Raw genomic sequence first — 22,146 nt, 5'->3', positions numbered from 1 at the left:
GTCCTAGCCATCAGCCAATAGGAGTGGGAAGCACTGATTGATTCCCAATCCATCCCTGCTTCCGGAATGCATCCCAAGGGATCTGATGTCCTAGCGCTCAGCCAATAGGAGTGGGAAGCACTGATTGATTCCAATCCATCCCAGAATGCATCCCAAGGGATGCTGGGTCCTAGCCCTCAGCCAATAGGAGTGGGAGGCACTGATTGATTCCCAATCCATCCCTGCTTCCGGAATGCATCCCAAGGGATCTGATGTCCTATTCCTCAGCCAATAGGAGTGGGAAGCACTGATTGATCCCTGGTCCATCCCACAGCGCATCCCAAGGGATGCTGGGTCCTAGCCCTCAGCCAATAGGAGCGGGAGGCACTGATTGATTCCCAATCCATCCCTGCTTCCGGAATGCATCCCAAGGGATCTGATGTCCTATTCCTCAGCCAATGGGAGTGGGAAGCACTGATTGATCCCTGGTCCATCCCAGAATGCATCCCAAGGGATGCTGGGTCCTAGCCCTCAGCCAATAGGAGTGGGAGGCACTGATTGATTCCTGGTCCATCCCTGCTTCCGGAATGCATCCCAAGGGATCTGATGTCCTAGGCCTCAACCAATAGGAGTGGGAAGCACTGATTGATCCCGATCCATCCCACAGCGCATCCCAAGGGATGCTGGGTCCTAGCCCTCAGCCAATAGGAGTGGGAAGCACTGATTGATTCCCGATCCATCCCACAGCGCATCCCAAGGGATGCTGGGTCCTAGCCCTCAGCCAATAGGAGTGGGAAGCACTGATTGATTCCCAATCCATCCCTGCTTCCGGAATGCATCCCAAGGGATCTGATGTCCTATTCCTCAGCCAATAGGAGTGGGAAGCACTGATTGATCCCTGGTCCATCCCACAGTGCATCCCAAGGGATGCTGGGTCCTAGCCCTCAGCCAATAGGAGTGGGAAGCACTGATTGATTCCAATCCATCCCACAGCGCATCCCAAGGGATGCTGGGTCCTAGCCCTCAGCCAATAGGAGTGGGAGGCACTGATTGATTCCCGACCCATCCCTGCTCCAAGCCTTGGGAATTCAGATGGGCAAAGCCTGGAGGCAAATCCCAAAGGATGGAGAAGGAAGAAGGGAGGAGGGGGGGGGGGAATTTTTCCCATTGGAATTCCGGCCCTTTATCCCAAGCTTTCCTTTGGGATGGCTGCTGGTGCTTCCCGCAGGCCATTCCCATGGGGAATCCTTGCTTATTCCCCTCTTCAGGGCTCTCCTTCGGCCTCATCCCGGGTGGTTTCCCATGGAATTCCCTCTTGGAAAAGGCTGGATGCGGATGGAGCTCTTGGCTTCCCATGGGATGCCGGCGGCGTTCCAAGGGGTTTGGGGCCGCAAAACCAATCCCATTCCCAATCCCAATCCCATTCCCATGCCCAGCAGGCAATGAAATGATGGGAATGCCGGGATGCGATGATTCCAGAGCTCGGGAATGCCGTTCCAACCCCCCCCCCCACCTTTTCCATTGAGTGCAAGGGACGCAGCTAAGGCTTGGAGGGGAAGAGGAAGAAGGAAGGAGGAAGGGGGCCCAGCCCCAAATCCCATCCGGTATTCCCAAGGTTTCCCTTGATCCCAATGGGAATGCTCTCAGCAGCATCCCCCTCCTCTTCCTGCTTCAATGGGGACATCGGAAGGCACAGCGGTTAAGGTTGGGATGGGAATGGGGGGGGGGACACCTTAAATCCCATGGGATCCATTCCCAAGAAAAGGGGAGAAAGGGGAAAAATTGGGATATACCCCCCCCCCCCCCCTTGTTTCCCCTATGGAAAGCATGGAAAATGCCCCTTTTCCCTATGGAAAACAGAGGGGGGGGGGGGGAGCACGGAGGAGCCCAGCATTCCCAATCCATGCAGTGATCCCGGTATTCCCATCGGCTCTCCCCTCTGCATCTCTCTCTATGTCCATTGGAGGAGCTCCCCGCCTCCTCGCCAGCAGCATCCAATGGGAAGGGCGAGGCGGGAACGGGGCGGGATTAGGGGAAGGATGCTCCGGATCCAAGGAATCGGGAATTTCGGATGGGAAAGGGAAGGGGGGGGGGTCTTTTATCTGAAGTACACTTGGTCATTATTGCAAAATTCCAAGGGTTTTCCATCTTTTTTTTTGGGTGTCCCCCCCCCTCCCCCAATTCCCATGGAATATTCCCAGGTTTTTTTTCACCCCTCCCCATTCCATTATTTTTCCAGCCCGGAATGCTCTGGGATTTGAGGCACAGCGCAAAAAAGAGAGCTGCATTAAGGTTAAAGGGGGGTAAAAGTTGGGGGTCAGGGGGTTTGGGGGTGTCCCCCCCTCCCACCCCATACACACACACCCCACATCTCCTCGTGCCCACCATGGGTGAAGTCTTCCGCCGTGGGGCAGGAGCGTCGGCATTCCAAGCGTCGGGAATGCCGGCCCGGCGGGCGTCCGTGGGGCTGGGGAAGGGGGAAGTTGGGGGGGGGGATGTGGGGCAGGGGATGGGGGAATGGGGGATACAGCTCTTAAGGAAGTGGGTTCTTGCTTCTGTGGGGCAAGGTGGACCTAGGGGGAGAAGGGAAGGGGTTAGGGGGAGAGAGCAAGGGGGGAGGAGGATGATGATGGTGATGATGATGATGATGGATGATGGATGATGATGATGATGGATGATCGTGATGATGGATGGATGGATGGATGATGATGGATGATGATGGATGGATGATGATGATGGTGATGATGGATGATGATGGGTGATGATGATGGATGATGATGGATGATGGATGGATGATGATGGATGGATGCTGATGCATGATGGATGATGATGGATGATGATGATGATGATGGATGGATGGATGATGATGGATGCAGATGGATGATGATGATGATGATGGATGATGATGGTGATGATGGTGATGATGATGATGATGATGGATGATGGATGATGGATGGATGGATGATGATGGATGGATGCTGATGGATGATGGATGATGATGGATAAGGGATGGATGCTGATGGATGCTGATGGATGCTGATGGATGGATGCTGATGGATGGATGCTGATGGATGGATGCTGATGGATGCTGATGGATGGATGCTGATGGATGGATGATGATGGATGATGATGATGGGTGCTGATGCATGATGGATGATGATGGATGATGATGGTGATGATGATGATGAGGATGGATAATGGATGATGATGATGGATGATGGATGGATGGATGCTGATGGATGGATGGATGCTGATGGATGCTGATGGATGCTGATGGATGGATGCTGATGGATGGATGATGATGGATGATGATGGATGGATGATGATGGATGATGATGATGGATGATGGATGATGATGGATGATGATGGATGGATGATGATGATGGTGATGATGATGGATGATGATGGATGATGATAATAGATGGATGATGATGGTGATGATGATGGATGATGATGATGGATGGTGATGGATGATGGATGCTGATGGATGCTGATGGATGATGGATGGATGATGCTGATGGATGATGGATGGATGATGATGGATGGATGATGATGGATGATGATGGTGATGATGGATGCTGATGGATGGATGGATGATGATGGATGATGATGATGGATGCTGATGGATGATGGATGGATGATGATGATGGATGATGATGGATGGATGCTGATGGATGGATGGATGGATGATGGATGCTGATGGATGGATGGATGGATGGATGATGATGGTGATGGTGATGATGGATGATGATGGATGGATGCTGATGGATGGATGGATGATGATGATGGATGCTGATGGATGATGATGATGGATGATGATGGATGATGCTGATGGATGATGGTGATGATGATGTACGATGGATGATGGATGGATGATGATGGATGGATGATGATGGATGGATGATGATGATGGATGATGATGGATGCTGATGGATGATGGATGCTGATGGATGCTGATGGATGCTGATGGATGCTGATGGATGCTGATGGATGGATGCTGATGGATGATGGATGATGGATGGATGATGGATGGATACTGATGCTGGATGCTGACGGACACACGGACGGAAACATGGATACCCGACCCCCAGCCTTGCCTTTTTACATCTGTCCCATGTGATTGGAAGCATCTCCCATGCCGGGATGGGGCCCCGCCAAGGAGAGCGGAGGCGGATCCGAGGAGACCTTCTCTTCTTCCCGTCTCTTCAGGCACGCCGCCTTGGGATTCAGGTTCCTCTCTGGTGGGATGGAAGGGGAAAGGGGGGGTGAAAGGCATCGCTACGGCGGGGGGGAAGGGGGTTCCGTAGGGAATGGGTGGGATGGGGGGTGGATGATGATGGATGGATGATGGATGGATGATGGATGGATGATGGTGGATGGATGATGGATGGATGATGATGGATGGATGATGATGGATAGATGGATGATGGATGGATGGTGGATAAGGGATGATGATGGATGGATGATGGTGGATGGATGGATGATGGATGGATGATGGCTGGATGGTGATGGATGGATGATGGATAAGGGATGGATGATGATGGATGATGATGGATAAGGGATGGATGATGGATGATGGATGGATGATGGATAAGGGATGATGATGCATGGATGAAGATGAATGGATTGGGGATGGATGATAATGGATGGATGGATGATGGAGAAGGGATGATACAAGATGAATGGAAGGTGAATGGATGATCACGGATGGATCACGGATGGACGATGATGCACGATGAATGCCTGATGCTGGCCAACAGACGACCAACATCCACCCATCAACGAACCCCAACCCAACCCAACCCAACTCAACCCAACCCAACCCAACTCAACCCAACCCAACCCAACTCAACCCAACTCAACCCAACCCAACTCAACCCAACCCAACCCAACCCAACTCAACCCAACTCAAACCATCCCAACCCAACCCAACCCAACCCAACCCAACCCAACCAACCAACCCAACTCAACCCAACCAACCAACTCAACCCAACTCAACCCAACCCAACGCAACTCAACGCAACCCAACTCAACCCAACCAACAACCCAACCCAACCCAACCAACCCAACCCAACCCAACCCAACTCAATCTCAAACCATCCCAACCCAACCCAACCCAACCCAACTCAACCACCCAACCCAACCCAACCCAACCCAACCCAACTCAACCCAACCCAACTCCACCAACCCAACTCAACAACCCCAACCCAACCCAACCCAACCCAACTCAACCCAACCCAACCCAACCCACCCAACCCAACCCAACACAACCCAACTCAACCCAACCCAACTCAACCCAACCCAACCCAACCCAACTCAACCCAACCCAACCCAACTCAACACAACTCAACCCAACCCAACTCAACCCAACCCAACTCAACCCAACTCAACCCAACCCAACACAACCCAACCCAACCCAACCCAACTCAACCCAACCCAACTCAACCAACTCAAACCATCCCAACCCAACCCAACCCAACTTAACCCAACTCAACACAACCCAACTCAACCCAACCCAACCCTCAACCCAACTCAACCCAACTCAACCCAACCCAACCCAACTCAACCCAACCCAGCTCAACCAAACCCAACCCAACTCAACCCAACACAACTCAACCCAACCCAACCCAATCCAACTCAACCCAACCCAACCCAACTCAACCCAACCCAACTCAACCCAACTCAACCCAACCCAACCCAACCCAACTCAACCCAACCCAACCCAACTCAACGCAACCCAACCCAACCCAACCCAACCCAACCCAACCCAACGCAACTCAACGCAACCCAACTCAACCCAACCCAACTCAACCCAACCCAACCCAACTCAACCCAACCCAACCCAACTCAACCCAACTCAAACCATCCCAACCCAACCCAACCCAACCCAACTCAACCCAACCCAACCCAACCCAACCCAACCCAACTCAACTCAACCCAACCCAACTCAACCCAACTCAAACCATCCCAACCCAACCCAACCCAACCCAACTCAACCCAACCCAACCCAACCCAACCCAACCCAACCCAACCCAACTCAACCCAACCCAACTCAACCCAACCCAACCCAACCCAACTCAACCCAACCCAACCCAACTCAACACAACTCAACCCAACCCAACTCAACCCAACCCAACTCAACCCAACCCAACTCAACCCAACTCAACCCAACCCAACCCAACTCAACCCAACCCAGCTCAACCCAACCCAACCCAACCCAACTCAACCCAACTCAACCCAACCCAACCCAACCCAACCCAACTCAACCCAACCCAACCCAACCCAACCCAACCCTACCCAACCCAACCCAACCCAACCCAACCCAACCCAACCCACAACTCACCCCTCACTTGCTGCTCCAGGCTGAGGATGACGGCCACGGCCTGGTGCAGGATGAGCAGCTTGGTTTGGGGCTTGTCGCTCTTGAGATGCAGCTGCACCATGCGGCCCAGCTCCTTGAAGGCCTCGTTGATGTCCCGCACGCGGAGGCGCTCGCGGGCGTTGTTGGCCATGCGCCGTTCCTTCTCCCGCTCGGCTTTCTGCTCCGGGGTCAGGTCCTCGTCGTCGTTGGTGCTGCAATGGGGTTGGGGTTGGGGGGGGGGGGGGACATAAAGGGGATTCCAATGGAGGTTCCAATGGGGAATCGCCCATTGAATCCATTGTGATGTCACTATGGAGAGAGGAACCCATTGGGAATGGGGCATCTTCCATTGACTCCATTCAAGGGTCTCCATGGAGCAAGGAACCCATTGGGAATGGGGCATCTTCCATTGATGCCGTTCTGATGCCACCATGGAGCAAGGCTCCCATTGGGAATGGGGCATCACCCATTGACTCCATTCAAGGGTCTCGATGGAGCGAGGAACCCATTGGGAATGGGGCATCTCCCATTGACTCCATTCTGATGCCACCATGGAGCAAGGAACCCATTGGGAATGGGGCATCTCCCATTGACTCCATTCAAGGGTCTCCATGGAGAGAGGAACCCATTGGGAATGGGGCATCTTCCATTGACTCCATTCAAGGGGCTCCATGGAGAGAGGAACCCATTGGGAATGGGGCATCTTCCATTGACTCCATTCAAGGGGCTCCATGGAGAGGAACCCATTGGGAATGGGGCATCTTCCATTGACCCCATTCAAGGGGCTCCATGGAGAGAGGAACCCATTGGGAATGGGGCATCTCCCATTGACTCCATTCAAGGGGCTCCATGGAGCAAGGATCACATTGGGAATGGGGCATCTTCCATTGACTCCATTCAAGGGGCTCCATGGAGCAAGGAACCCATTGGGAATGGGGCATCTTCCATTGACCCCATTCAAGGGGCTCCATGGAGCAAGGAACCCATTGGGAATGGGGCATCTCCCATTGACTCCATTCTGATGCCACCATGGAGCAAGGAACCCATTGGGAATGGGGCATCTCCCATTGACTCCATTCAAGGGTCTCCATGGAGAGAGGAACCCATTGGGAATGGGGCAACTTCCATTGACTCCATTCAAGGGGCTCCATGGAGAGAGGAACCCATTGGGAATGGGGCATCTTCCATTGACTCCATTCAAGGGGCTCCATGGAGAGAGGAACCCATTGGGAATGGGGCATCTTCCATTGACCCCATTCAAGGGGCTCCATGGAGAGAGGAACCCATTGGGAAAGGGGCATCTTCCATTGACTCCATTCAAGGGTCTCCATGGAGAGAGGAACCCATTGGGAATGGGGCATCTTCCATTGACTCCATTCAAGGGTCTCCATGGAGAGAGGAACCCATTGGGAATGGGGCATCACCCATGGACCCCATTCTCCTGCCCCATAGAGCAAGGATCCCATTGGGAATGGGGCATCACCCATGGACCCCATTCTCCTGCCCCATAGAGCAAGGACCCATTGTCCTAAAAACTAGGATATTCCCAACGTTGGGAATGGCCTGGCCTTTGGAACATCAGGGAAGTCAGGGATGGATGGGATCCAGCATCCTTTGCTCCCCAAACCTCCCGCATCCTTTGGTACCCAAACGTCCTGCATCCTTTGCTCCCCAAACGTCCTGCATCCTTTGGTACCCAAACCTCCTGCATCCTTTGGTACCCAAACCTCCTGCATCCTTTGGTACCCAAACCTCCTGCATCCTTTGGCACCCAAACCTCCCGCATCCTTTGCTCCCCAAACCTCCTGCATCCTTTGGTACCCAAACCTTCTCCATCCTTTGGTACCCAAACCTCCTGCATCCTTTGGTACCCAAACCTCCCGCATCCTTTGGTACCCAAACCTCCCGCATCCTTTGGTACCCAAACCTCCTGCATCCTTTGGTCCCCAAACCTCCCGCATCCTTTGGTACCCAAACCTCCTGCATCCTTTGGTACCCAAACCTCCCGCATCCTTTGGTACCCAAACCTCCCGCATCCTTTGGTACCCAAACCTCCTGCATCCTTTGGTACCCAAACCTCCTGCATCCTTTGGTACCCAAACCTCCTGCATCCTTTGGTACCCCAACCTCCCGCTCCTTTGCTCCCCCAAACCTTCTCCATCCTTGGTACCCAAACCTCCCGCATCCTTTGGTACCCAAACCTCCCGCATCCTTTGGCACCCAAACCTCCCGCATCCTTTGGTACCCAAACCTCCCGCATCCTTTGGTACCCAAACCTCCCGCATCCTTTGGTACCCAAACCTCCTGCATCCTTTGGTACCCAAACCTCCTGCATCCTTTGGTACCCCAACCTCCCGCATCCTTTGCTCCCCAAACCTTCTCCATCCTTGGGTACCCCAACCTCCCGCATCCTTTGGTACCCAAACCTCCCGCATCCTTTGGCACCCAACCTCCCGCATCCTTTGGTACCCAAACCTCCCGCATCCTTCGGTACCCAAACCTCCTGCATCCTTTGGTACCCCAATCTCCCGCATCCTTTGGTACCCCAATCTCCCGCATCCTTTGGTACCCAAACCTCCTGCCATCCTTTGGTACCCAAACCTCCTGCATCCTTTGGTACCCAAACCTCCTGCATCCTTTGGTACCCAAACCTCCTGCATCCTTTGGTACCCAAACCTCCCGCATCCTTTGGCACCCAACCTCCCGCATCCTTCGGTACCCAAACCTCCTGCATCCTTTGGTACCCCAATCTCCCGCATCCTTTGGTACCCAAACCTCCTGCATCCTTTGGTACCCAAACCTCCTGCATCCTTTGGTACCCAAACCTCCTGCATCCTTTGGTACCCAAACCTCCTGCATCCTTTGGTACCCAAACCTCCCGCATCCTTTGGTACCCAAACCTCCTGCATCCTTTGGTACCCAAACCTCCCGCATCCTTTGGTACCCAAACCTCCTGCATCCTTTGGTACCCAAACCTCCTGCATCCTTTGCTCCCCAAACATCCCGCATCCTTTGGTACCGAAAACTCCTGCATCCTTTGGTACCCAAACCTCCTGCATCCTTTGGTACCCAAACCTCCCGCATCCTTTGGTACCCAAACCTCCTGCATCCTTTGGTACCCAAACCTCCTGCATCCTTTGGTACCCAAACCTCCCGCATCCTTTGGTACCCAAACCTCCCGCATCCTTTGGTACCCAAACCTCCTGCATCCTTTGGTACCCAAACCTCCCGCATCCTTTGGTACCCAAACCTCCCGCATCCTTTGGTACCCAAACCTCCTGCATCCTTTGGTACCCAAACCTCCTGCATCCTTTGGCTCCCCAAACCTCCTGCATCCTTTGGTACCCAAACCTCCTGCATCCTTTGGTACCCAAACCTCCTGCATCCTTTGCTCCCCAAACCTTCTCCATCCTTTGGTACCCAAACCTCCCGCATCCTTTGGTACCCAAACCTCCCGCATCCTTTGGTACCCAAACCTCCCGCATCCTTTGGTACCCAAACCTCCTGCATCCTTTGGTACCCAAACCTTCTCCATCCTTTGGTACCCAAACCTCCCGCATCCTTTGGTACCCAAACCTCCCGTATCCTTTGGTACCCAAACCTCCCGCATCCTTTGGTACCCAAACCTCCTGCATCCTTTGGTACCCAAACCTCCTGCATCCTTTGGTACCCAAACCTCCTGCATCCTTTGGTACCCAAACCTCCCGCATCCTTTGGTACCCAAACCTCCCGCATCCTTTGCTCCCCAAACATCCTGCATCCTTTGGTACCCAAACCTCCTGCATCCTTTGGTACCCAAACCTCCCGCATCCTTTGGTACCCAAACCTCCCGCATCCTTTGGTACCCAAACCTCCCGCATCCTTTGGTACCCAAACCTCCCGCATCCTTTGGTACCCAAACCTCCTGCATCCTTTGGTACCCAAACCTCCTGCATCCTTTGGTACCCAAACCTCCCGCATCCTTTGGTACCCAAACCTCCCGCATCCTTTGGTACCCAAACCTCCTGCATCCTTTGGTACCCAAACCTCCTGCATCCTTTGGTACCCAAACCTCCCGCATCCTTTGGTACCCAAACCTCCCGCATCCTTTGGTACCCAAACCTCCCTCATCCTTTGGTACCCAAACCTCCCGCATCCTTTGCTCCCAAAACAAGCGACAACCCCAAAGCGGGATCCAGGGAACGCAACGGGATGATCCCTATGGAATTCCCGGTTCTCCCCCCCCCCCCTTTTCCCGACATTCCCGTTACCTAGATCTTGACCTCGGCAGGGCTTTGAGCTCCTTCTTGTCGTCGTCCAGCTTGCGCTCTTCCAGAGGTTGGGAATCGCGGGCGTTCTCGTCGCCTTCCTCATCGGATTTGAGCTCCGAGCTGGCCGAGGAGACGCTGGGGGCTTGGAGGCCGCCGGGGAGGGCTGGAGGGGGGGAAAAAGGGATTGGGATTGGGATAAATTGGGATTGGGATGGGATAAATTGGGATGGGATAAATTGGGATGCTTGAAAATGGGATGGGATAAATTGGGATGCTCCATTGGGATTGGGATAAATTGGGATGGTCCAAATTGGGATGGCATAAATTGGGATGCTCCAGTGGGATTGGGATAAATTGGGATGGGATAAATTGGGATGCTCCATTGGGATGGGATAAATTGGGATGGGATAAATTGGGATGCTCCATTGGGATTGGGATAAATTGGGATGGGATAAATTGGGATGCTCCATTGGGATGGGATAAATTGGGATGGGATAAATTGGGATGCTTGAAAATGGGATGGGATAAATTGGGATGCTCCATTGGGATTGGGATAAATTGGGATGGTCCAAATTGGGATGGCATAAATTGGGATGCTCCAGTGGGATTGGGATAAATTGGGATGGGATAAATTGGGATGCTCCATTGGGATTGGGATAAATTGGGATGGGATAAATTGGGATGGGATAAATTGGGATGCTCTAAATTGGGATGCTCGATAATGGGCTGGTCCAAATTGGGATGGGATAAATTGGGATGCACCAGTGGGATTGGGATAAATTGGGATGGGATAAATTGGGATGCTTCATTGGGATGGGATGGTCCAAATTGGGATGCTCTAAATTGGGATGCCCGATAATGGGCTGGTCCAAATTGGGATGGGATAAATTGGGAAGCTCCATTGGGATGGGATAAATTGGGATGCTCTAAATTGGGATGGGATAAATTGGGATGGTCCATTGGGATGGGATAAATTGGGATGCTCGATAATGGGATGGTCCAAATTGGGATGGGATAAATTGGGATGCTCCAGTGGGATGGGATAAATTGGGATGGGATAAATTGGGAAGCTCCAGTGGGATGGGATAAATTGGGATGGGATAAATTGGGATGCTCCATTGGGATGGGATAAATTGGGATGGGATAAATTGGGATGCTCCATTGGGATGGGATAAATTGGGATGGGATAAATTGGGATGGGATAAATTGGGATGCTCGATAATGGGATGGTCCAAATTGGGATGGGATAAATTGGGATGCTCCAGTGGGATGGGATAAATTGGGATGGGATAAATTGGGAAGCTCCAGTGGGATGGGATAAATTGGGATGGGATAAATTGGGATGCTCCATTGGGATGGGATAAATTGGGATGGGATAAATTGGGATGGGATAAATTGGGATGCTCCAGTGGGATGGGATAAATTGGGATGGGATAAATTGGGAAGCTCCAGTGGGATGGGATAAATTGGGATGGGATAAATTGGGAAGCTCCAGTGGGATGGGATAAATTGGGATGGGATAAATTGGGATGCTTGATAATGGGATGGTCCAAATTGGGATGGGATAAATTGGGATGCTTGATAATGGGATGGCATAAATTGGGATGCTCCAGTGGGATTGGGATAAATTGGGATGGGATAAATTGGGATGCTCCATTGGGATGGGATAAATTGGGATGCTCCATTGGGATGGGATAAATTGGGATGGGATAAATTGGGATGGGATAAATTGGGATGCTCTAAATTGGGATGCTCGATAATGGGATGCTGGAAATGGGGATGGGATAAATTGGGATGCTCCATTGGGATTGGGATAAATTGGGATGGGATAAATTGGGATGCTTGATAATGGGATGGTCCAAATTGGGATGGGATAAATTGGGATGTTCCATTGGGATTGGGATAAATTGGGATGGGATAAATTGGGATTGGGATAAATTGGGATGGGATAAATTGGGATGGGATATTGGGATGCTTGATAATGGGCTGGTCCAAATTGGGATGGGATAAATTGGGAAGCTCCATTGGGATGGGATAAATTGGGATGCTCTAAATTGGGATGCTCTAAATTGGGATGGGATAAATTGGGATGCTCCAGTGGGATGGGATAAATTGGGATGGGAAAAATTGGGATGCTCCATTGGGATTGGGATAAATTGGGATGGGATACATTGGGATGGGATAAATTGGGATGCTCCAGTGGGATTGGGATAAATTGGGATGCTCCATTGGGATTGGGATAAATTGGGATGGGATAAATTGGGATGCTCTGAATTGGGATGCTCCAGTGGGATGGGATAAATTGGGATAGGATAAATTGGGATGCTCCATTGGGATGGGATAAATTGGGATGGGATAAATTGGGATGGTCCAAATTGGGATGCTTGAAGGATGGGATGCTCTAGGATGGGATGGTCCAGAATGGGATGCTCTCAGGATGGGATGCTCTAAATTGGGATGCTGGAAATGGGAATGCTCTAAATTGGGATGCTCTATGGGATGCTCTATGGGATGCTCTATGGGATGCCCTATGGGATGCTCTATGGGATGCTCTATGGGATGCCCTATGGGATGCCCTATGGGATGCTCTATGGGATGCCCTATGGGATGCTCTATGGGATGCCCTATGGGATGCTCTATGGGATGCTCCATGGGATGCTCTATGGGATGCTCTATGGGATGCTCTATGGGATGCCCTATGGGATGCCCTATGGGATGCTCTATGGGATGCCCTAGGGGATGCTCTATGGGATGCTCTATGGGATGCTCTATGGGATGCTCTATGGGATGCCCTATGGGATGCCCTAAGGGATGCTCTATGGGATGCTCTATGGGATGCTCTATGGGATGCTCCACGGGATGCTCTATGGGATGCTCCATGGGATGCTCTATGGGATGCTCTATGGGATGCTCTATGGGATGCTCTATGGGATGCACTATGGGATGCCCTATGGGATGCTCCACGGGATGCCCTATGGGATGCCCTATGGGATGCCCTATGGGATGCTCCACGGGATGCTCTATGGGATGCTCCATGGGATGCTCTATGGGATGCTCTATGGGGTGCGCCATGGGATGCTCTATGGGATGCCCAAAGGGAAGCCCTATGGGATGCTCTATGGGATGCTCTATGGGATGCTCAATGGGATGCTCTATGGGATGCTCTATGGGATGCTCTATGGGATGCACTATGGGATGCCCTATGGGATGCTCCACGGGATGCCCTATGGGATGCTCTATGGGATGCCCTATGGGATGCTCTATGGGATGCCCTATGGGATGCTCTATGGGATGCTCTATGGGATGCCCTATGGGATGCCCTATGGGATGCTCTATGGGATGCTCTATGGGATGCTCCATGGGATGCTCTATGGGATGCCCTATGGGATGCTCTATGGGATGCTCTATGGGATGCCCTATGGGATGCCCTATGGGATGCTCTATGGGATGCCCTATGGGATGCTCTATGGGATGCTCTATGGGATGCTCTATGGGATGCTCTATGGGATGCCCTATGGGATGCCCTAAGGGATGCTCTATGGGATGCTCTATGGGATGCCCTATGGGATGCCCTAAGGGATGCTCTATGGGATGCTCTATGGGATGCTCTATGGGATGCTCCACGGGATGCTGTATGGGATGCTCCATGGGATGCTCTATGGGATGCTCTATGGGATGCTCTATGGGATGCTCTATGGGATGCTCCACGGGATGCTCTATGGGATGCTCCATGGGATGCTCTATGGGATGCCCTATGGGATGCTCCACGGGATGCTCTATGGGATGCTCTATGGGATGCTCTATGGAGCTCTATGGGATGCCCTATGGGATGCCCTATGGGATGCTCTATGGGATGCCCTATGGGATGCTCTATGGGATGCTCTATGGGATGCCCTATGGGATGCCCTAAGGGATGCTCTATGGGATGCTCTATGGGATGCCCTATGGGATGCCCTAAGGGATGCTCTATGGGATGCTCTATGGGATGCTCTATGGGATGCTCCACGGGATGCTCTATGGGATGCTCCACGGGATGCTCTATGGGATGCTCTATGGGATGCTCTATGGGATGCTCCATGGGATGCTCTATGGGATGCTCTATGGGATGCTCTATGGGATGCTCTATGGGATGCCCTATGGGATGCTCCACGGGATGCTCTATGGGATGCTCCATGGGATGCTCTATGGGATGCTCTATGGGATGCCCTATGGGATGCTCCATGGGACGCTCTATGGGATGCTCTATGGATGCCCTATGGGACGCCCTATGGGATGCTCTATGGGATGCTCTAAGGGATGCTCTATGGGATGCCCTATGGGATGCCCTATGGGATGCTCCACGGGATGCTCTATGGGATGCTCCATGGGATGCTCTATGGGATGCTCTATGGGATGCCCTAAGGGATGCCCTATGGGATGCTCTATGGGATGCTCTATGGGGTGCGCCATGGGATGCTCTATGGGATGCCCAAAGGGAAGCCCTATGGGATGCTCTATGGGATGCTCTATGGGATGCCCTATGGGATGCCCTATGGGATGCTCTATGGGATGCTCTATGGGATGCTCCATGGGATGCTCTATGGGATGCCCTATGGGATGCTCTATGGGATGCTCTATGGGATGCTCCATGGGATGCTCTATGGGATGCTCTATGGGATGCTCCATGGGATGCTCTATGGGATGCTCTATGGGATGCCCTATGGGATGCTCCACGGGATGCCCTATGGGATGCTCTATGGGATGCCCTATGGGATGCTCTATGGGATGCTCTATGGGATGCCCTATGGGATGCCCTATGGGATGCTCTATGGGATGCTCTATGGGATGCTCCATGGGATGCTCTATGGGATGCTCCATGGGATGCTCTATGGGATGCTCTATGGGATGCCCTATGGGATGCTCCACGGGATGCCCTATGGGATGCTCTATGGGATGCCCTATGGGATGCTCTATGGATGCTCTATGGGATGCCCTATGGGATGCCCTATGGGATGCTCTATGGGATGCTCTATGGGATGCTCCATGGGATGCTCTATGGGATGCCCTATGGGATGCTCTATGGGATGCTCTATGGGATGCCCTATGGGATGCCCTAAGGGATGCTCTATGGGATGCTCTATGGGATGCTCCACGGGATGCTCTATGGGATGCTCCATGGGATGCTCTATGGGATGCTCTATGGGATGCTCTATGGGATGCCCTATGGGATGCTCTATGGGATGCGTTATGGGATGCGTTATGGGATGCTCCATGGGATGCTCTATGGGATGCTCTATGGGATGCTCTATGGGATGCTCCATGGGATGCTCTATGGGATGCCCTATGGGATGCCCTATGGGATGCTCTATGGGATGCCCTATGGGATGCTCTATGGGATGCTCTATGGGATGCCCTATGGGATGCCCTAAGGGATGCTCTATGGGATGCTCTATGGGATGCCCTATGGGATGCTCTATGGGATGCCCTATGGGATGCTCTATGGGATGCTCTATGGGTTGCTCTATGGGATGCTCTATGGGATGCTCTATGGGATGCTCTATGGGATGCTCTATGGGATGCTCTATGGGATGCTCTATGGGATGCCCTATGGGATGCTCTATGGGATGCCCTATGGGATGCTCTATGGGATGCTCTATGGGATGCCCTATGGGATGCTCTATGGGATGCCCTAAGGGATGCTCCATGGGATGCTCCATGGGATGCTCTATGGGATGCTCTATGGGATGCTCTATGGGATGCTCTATGGGATGCTCTATGGGATGCTCTATGATGGGATGCTCTATGGGATGCTCTATGGGATGCTCTATGGGATGCTCTATGGGATGCTCTATGATGGGATGCTCTATGGGATGCTCTATGGGATGCTCTATGGGATGCACTATGGGATGCTCTACGGGATGCTCTATGGGATGCTCTATGGGATGCCCTATGGGATGCTCTATGGGATGCTCTATGGGATGCTCTATGGGATGCCCTATGGGATGCTCCATGGGAAGCTCTATGGGATGCTCTATGGGATGCTCTATGGGATGCTCTATGGGATGCCCTATGGGATGCTCTATGGGATGCTCCATGGGAAGCTCTATGGGATGCTCTATGGGATGCTCTATGGGATGCTCTATGGGATGCCCTATGGGATGCTCTATGGGATGCTCCATGGGAAGCTCTATGGGGTGCTCTATGGGATGCTCTATGGGATGCTCTATGGGATGCCCTATGGGATGCTCTATGGGATGCTCTATGGGATGCTCTATGGGATGCTCTATGGGATGCCCTATGGGATGCCCTATGGGATGCTCTATGGGATGCTCTATGGGATGCTCTATGGGATGCTCTATGGGATGCTCTATGGGATGCCCCTTCCCACCCCTCCATCCCATAGGGGTCCCACTCACCCCTATAGGGATCCTGGGGGGGGTTCAGCTCCGGCGATGGGGCCGAGGGGTTGGGGACCAGCGAGGGGGCCCCCCGCATCCCGACGCCGTCTTCCCGATGGGATGGCACCTGCAAGGAAAAGGCGCTATGGGGCAGGGATGCTCCCATCTATGGGGCTATGGGGCAGGGATGCTCCCATCTATGGGGCAGGGATGCTCCCATCTATGGGGCTATGGGGCAGGGATGCTTCCGTCTATGGGGCTATGGGGCAGGGATGCTCCCATCTATGGGGCTATGGGGCAGGGATGCTCTCATCTATGGGGCTATGGGGCAGGGATGCTCCCATCTATGGGGCTATGGGGCAGGGATGCTCCCGTCTATGGGGCTATGGGGCAGGGATGCTGCCATCTATGGGGCTATGGGGCAGGGATGCTCCCATCTATGGGGCTATGGGGCAGGGATGCTGCCATCTATGGGGCTATGGGGCAGGGATGCTCCCATCTATGGGGCTATGGGGCAGGGATGCTGCCATCTATGGGGCTATGGGGCAGGGATGCTCCCATCTATGGGGCTATGGGGCAGGGATGCTCCCATCTATGGGGGCTATGGGGCTGGGATGCTGCCATCTATGGGGCTATGGGGCAGGGATGCTCCCATCTATGGGGCTATGGGGCAGGGATGCTCCCATCTATGGGGCTATGGGGCAGGGACCCATCTATGGGGCAGGGATGCTCCCATCTATGGGGCAGGGATGCTCCCATCTATGGGGCTATGGGGCAGGGATGCTCCCATCTATGGGGCTATGGGGCAGGGATGCTCCCATCTATGGGGCTATGGGGCAGGGATGCTCCCATCTATGGGGCTATGGGGCAGGGATGCTCCCATCTATGGGGCTATGGGGCAGGGATGCTCCCATCTATGGGGCAGGGATGCTCCCATCTATGGGTCAATGGGGCAGGGATGCTCCCATCTATGGGGCTATGGGGCAGGGATGCTCCCATCTATGGGGCAGGGATGCTCCCATCTATGGGGCAGGGCTGTTCCCATCTATGGTGCTATGGGGCAGGGATGCTCCCGTCTAAGGGGCTATGGGGCAGGGATACTGCAATCTATGGGGCAGGGATGCTCCCATCTATGGGGCTATGGGGTAGGGATGCTCCCATCTGTGGGGCTATGGGGCAGGGATGCTCCCATCTATGGGGCTATGGGGCAGGGATGCTCCCATCTATGGCGCTATGGGGCAGGGATGCTGCCATCTATGGAATCTATGGGGCAGGGATGCTGCCATCTATGGAATCTATGGGGCAGGGATGCTCCCACCTATGGGGCTATGGGGCAGGGATGCTGCCATCTATGGGGCTATGGGGCAGGGATGCTCCCATCTATGGGGCAGGGACCCATCTATGGGGTCTATGGGGCAGGGATGCTCCCATCTATGGGGCTATGGGGCAGGGATGCTCCCATCTATGGGGCTATGGGGCAGGGATGCTCCCATCTATGGGGCAGGGATGCTCCCATCTATGGGGCTATGGGGCAGAGATGCTCCCATCTATGGAATCTATGGGGCAGGGATGCTCCCATATATGGGGCTATGGGGCAGGGATGCTTCCATCTATGGGGCTATGGGGCAGGGATGCTCCCATCTATGGGGCTATGGGGCAGGGATGCTGCCATCTATGGGGCAGGGACCCATCTATGGGGCTATGGGGCAGGGATGCTCCCATCTATGGGGCTATGGGGCAGGGATGCTCCCACCTATGGGGCTATGGGGCAGGGATGCTCCCATCTATGGGGCTATGGGGCAGGGATGCTCCCATCTATGGGGCAGGGATGCTCCCATCTATGGGGCTATGGGGCAGGGATGCGCCCATCTATGGGGCAGGGATGCTCCCATCTATGGGGCTATGGGGCAGGGATGCTGCCATCGATGGGGCTATGGGGCAGGGATGCTCCCATCTATGGGGCTATGGGGCAGGGATGCTGCCATCTATGGGGCTATGGGGCACAGATGCTCCCATCTATGGGGCAGGGATGCTGCCATCTATGGAATCTATGGGGCAGGGATGCTGCCATCTATGGAATCTATGGGGCAGGGATGCTCCAATCTATGGGGCTATGGGGCAGGGATGCTCCAATCTATGGGGCTATGGGGCAGGGATGCTCCCATCTATGGGGCTATGGGGCGGGGATGCTCCCATCTATGGGGCTATGGGGCAGGGATGTTCCCATCTATGGGGCTATGGGGCAGGGATGCTCCCATCTATGGGGCAGGGATGCTCCCATCTATGGGGCTATGGGGCGGGGATGCTCCCATCTATGGGGCTATGGGGCAGGGATGCTCCCATCTATGGGGCTATGGGGCAGGGATGCTCCCATCTATGGGGCTATGGGGCAGGGATGCTCCCATCTATGGGGCTATGGGGCAGGGATGCTCCCATCTATGGGGCTATGGGGCAGGGATGCTCTCATCTATGGGGCTATGGGGCAGGGATGCTCCCATCTATGGAATCTATGGGGCAGGGATGCTCCCATCTATGGGGCAGGGATGCTGCCATCTATGGGGCTATGGGGCAGGGATGCTCCCATCTATGGGGCTATGGGGCAGGGATGCTCCCATCTATGGGGCTATGGGGCACGGATGCTCCCATCTATGGGGCTATGGGGCAGGGATGCTCCCATCTATGGGGCTATGGGGCAGGGATGCTCCAATCTATGGGGCTATGGGGCAGGGATGCTCCCATCTATGGGGGCTATGGGGCAGGAATGCTCCCATCTATGGGGCTATGGGGCAGGGATGCTCCCATCTATGGGGCTATGGGGCAGGGATGCTCCCATCTATGGGGCAGGGATGCTGCCATCTATGGGGCAGGGATGCTCCCATCTATGGGGCTATGGGGCAGGGATGCTCCCGTCTATGGGGCTATGGGGCAGGGATGCTGCCATCTATGGGGCTATGGGGCAGGGATGCTCCCATCTATGGGGCAGGGATGCTCCCATCTATGGGGCTATGGGGCAGGGATGCTCCCATCTATGGGGCTATGGGGTAGGGATGCTCCCATCTATGGGCCTATGGGGCAGGGATGCTGCCATCTATGGGGCTATGGGGCAGGGATGCTCCCATCTATGGGGCTATGGGGCAGGGAGGATCCCATCTATGGGGCTATGGGGCAGGGATGCTCCCATCTATGGGGCTATGGGGCAGGGACCCATCCATGGGGCTATGGGGACGGGATGCTGCTATCTATGGGGCTATGGGGCAGGTTTGCTCCCATCTATGGGGCTATGGGGCAGGGATGCTGCCATCTATGGGGCTATGGGGCAGGGATGCTCCCATCTATGGGGCTATGGGGCAGGGATGCTGCCATCTATGGGGCTATGGGGCAGGGATGCTCCCATCTATGGGGCTATGGGGCAGGGATGCTCCCATCTATGGGGCTATGGGGCAGGGATGCTCCCATCTATGGGGCAGGGATGCTTCCATCTATGGTGGACTATGGGGCAGGGATGCTCCCATCTATGGGGCTATGGGGCAGGGATGCTTCCGTCTATGGGGCTATGGGGCAGGGATGCTCCCATCTATGGGGCTATGGGGCAGGGATGCTCCCATCTATGGGGCTATGGGGAATAAAGGATGGGAATGAAGTGGGAATAAAGGGAATAGGGAATAGAGAGTGAATAAAGAGGGAATAAAGGGGGAATAACAGGGAATGGAGTGGGAATAAACAGGGAATGATAGAGGGAATAACAGGGAATAAAGAGGGAATAACACAGGGAATGAGTGGGGAATAAACAGGGAATGGAAAGGGAATAAACAGGGAATGAGAGAGGGAATAAACAGGGAATAACAGGGAATGAGGATGGAATAACAGGGAATGATAGAGGGGGAATAACAGGGAATAGAGAGGGAATAAAGCGGGAATGGAAAGGGAATAACAGGGAATGAGGAGGGAATGGAGAGGGAATAACAGGGAATGATAGGGAATATCCCATCTGGAAACCATCCCCCCCCCCCCTTTCCTTTGTTCATCCCCATCCCCATTCCCAAGGGAACGGGCCCATTCCCGGCCTTTGGAATCCTGCCTTTGGATCCCGGTTTTCCGGGAGCGATTCCCATCTGGGTGCCAAGAATTCCCCCTTCCACACACACACAAGGATCCTGCCATGGCTGTCTATGGGGAGGGATCCAGGTGCTGCCCCATAGATGGGGGGCTGAGCCCCATAGGCGGGGGGCACATCCCTATCCCGGCATCCCTATGTCTCCATGGGTACCACCTGCATCCCCATCCCAACATCCCTATGTCTCCATGGGTACCACCTCCATCCCCATCTCAGCATCCCTATGTCTCCATGGTTACCACCTCCATCCCTATGTCTCCATGGGTACCACCTGCATCCCCATCCCAGCATCCCTATGTCTCCATGGGTACCACCTCCATCCCCATCCCAACATCCCTATGTCTCCATGGGTACCACCTGCATCCCTATCCCAGCATCCCTATGTCTCCATGGGTACCACCTGCATCCCCATCCCAGCATCCCTATGTCTCCATGGGTACCACCTGCATCCCCATCCCAGCATCCCTATGTCTCCATGGGTACCACCTGCATCCCTATCCCAGCATCCCTATGTCTCCATGGGTACCACCTGCATCCCCATCCCAACATCCCTATGTCTCCATGGTTACCACCTCCATCCCCATAGCTCCATGGGTACCACCTGCATCCCTATCCCAGCATTCCTATGTCTCCATGGGTACCACCTGCATCCCTATCCCAGCATCCCTATGTCTCCATGGGTACCACCTGCATCCCCATCCCAGCATCCCTATGTCTCCATGGGTACCACCTGCATCCCCATCCCAGCATCCCTATGTCTCCATGGGTACCACCTGCATCCCCATCCCAGCATCCCTATGTCTCCATGGTTACCACCTCCATCCCTATGTCTCCATGGGTACCACCTGCATCCCTATCCCAGCATCCCTATGTCTCCATGGGTACCACCTGCATCCCCATCCCAGCATCCCTATGTCTCCATGGTTACCACCTCCATCCCTATGTCTCCATGGGTACCACCTCCATCCCCATCCCAGCATCCCTATGTCTCCATGGGTACCACCTGCATCCCTATCCCAGCATCCCTATGTCTCCATGGTTACCACTTCCATCCCTATGTCTCCA

The 22,146-nt window shown here is 54.0% G+C and overlaps 1 protein-coding gene across 1 annotated transcript in view; it reads right to left on the bottom strand.

Annotated features, from left to right (window-relative positions):
* Positions 1-4,073: 4,073 nt before the first annotated feature.
* The window catches only part of TCF4 (transcription factor 4), a 52,435-nt gene continuing 34,362 nt past the window's right edge, over positions 4,074-22,146 (bottom strand). The window contains exons 9-12 of the mRNA XM_061443660.1: positions 16,986-17,053; positions 10,591-10,753; positions 6,323-6,552; positions 4,074-4,217 (exon numbers count right to left, since the gene is read on the bottom strand). Coding sequence (XP_061299644.1) covers positions 4,081-4,217; positions 6,323-6,552; positions 10,591-10,753; positions 16,986-17,053 — 598 coding nt within the window. The 3' untranslated portion in view covers positions 4,074-4,080. The remainder of the gene's footprint in view (positions 4,218-6,322; positions 6,553-10,590; positions 10,754-16,985; positions 17,054-22,146) is intronic.

The sequence above is a fragment of the Pezoporus flaviventris genome, unplaced genomic scaffold (genome assembly GCF_033815535.1).
Source record: "Pezoporus flaviventris isolate CSIRO_AGI_PZ_B2104156 unplaced genomic scaffold, CSIRO_AGI_Pfla_v1 ptg000462l, whole genome shotgun sequence".
NCBI classification, from domain to species: Eukaryota; Metazoa; Chordata; class Aves; order Psittaciformes; family Psittacidae; genus Pezoporus; species Pezoporus flaviventris.
The sequence above is the reverse complement of the archived record's forward strand: the minus strand, read 5'-3'. Positions and strand labels throughout refer to the sequence as shown.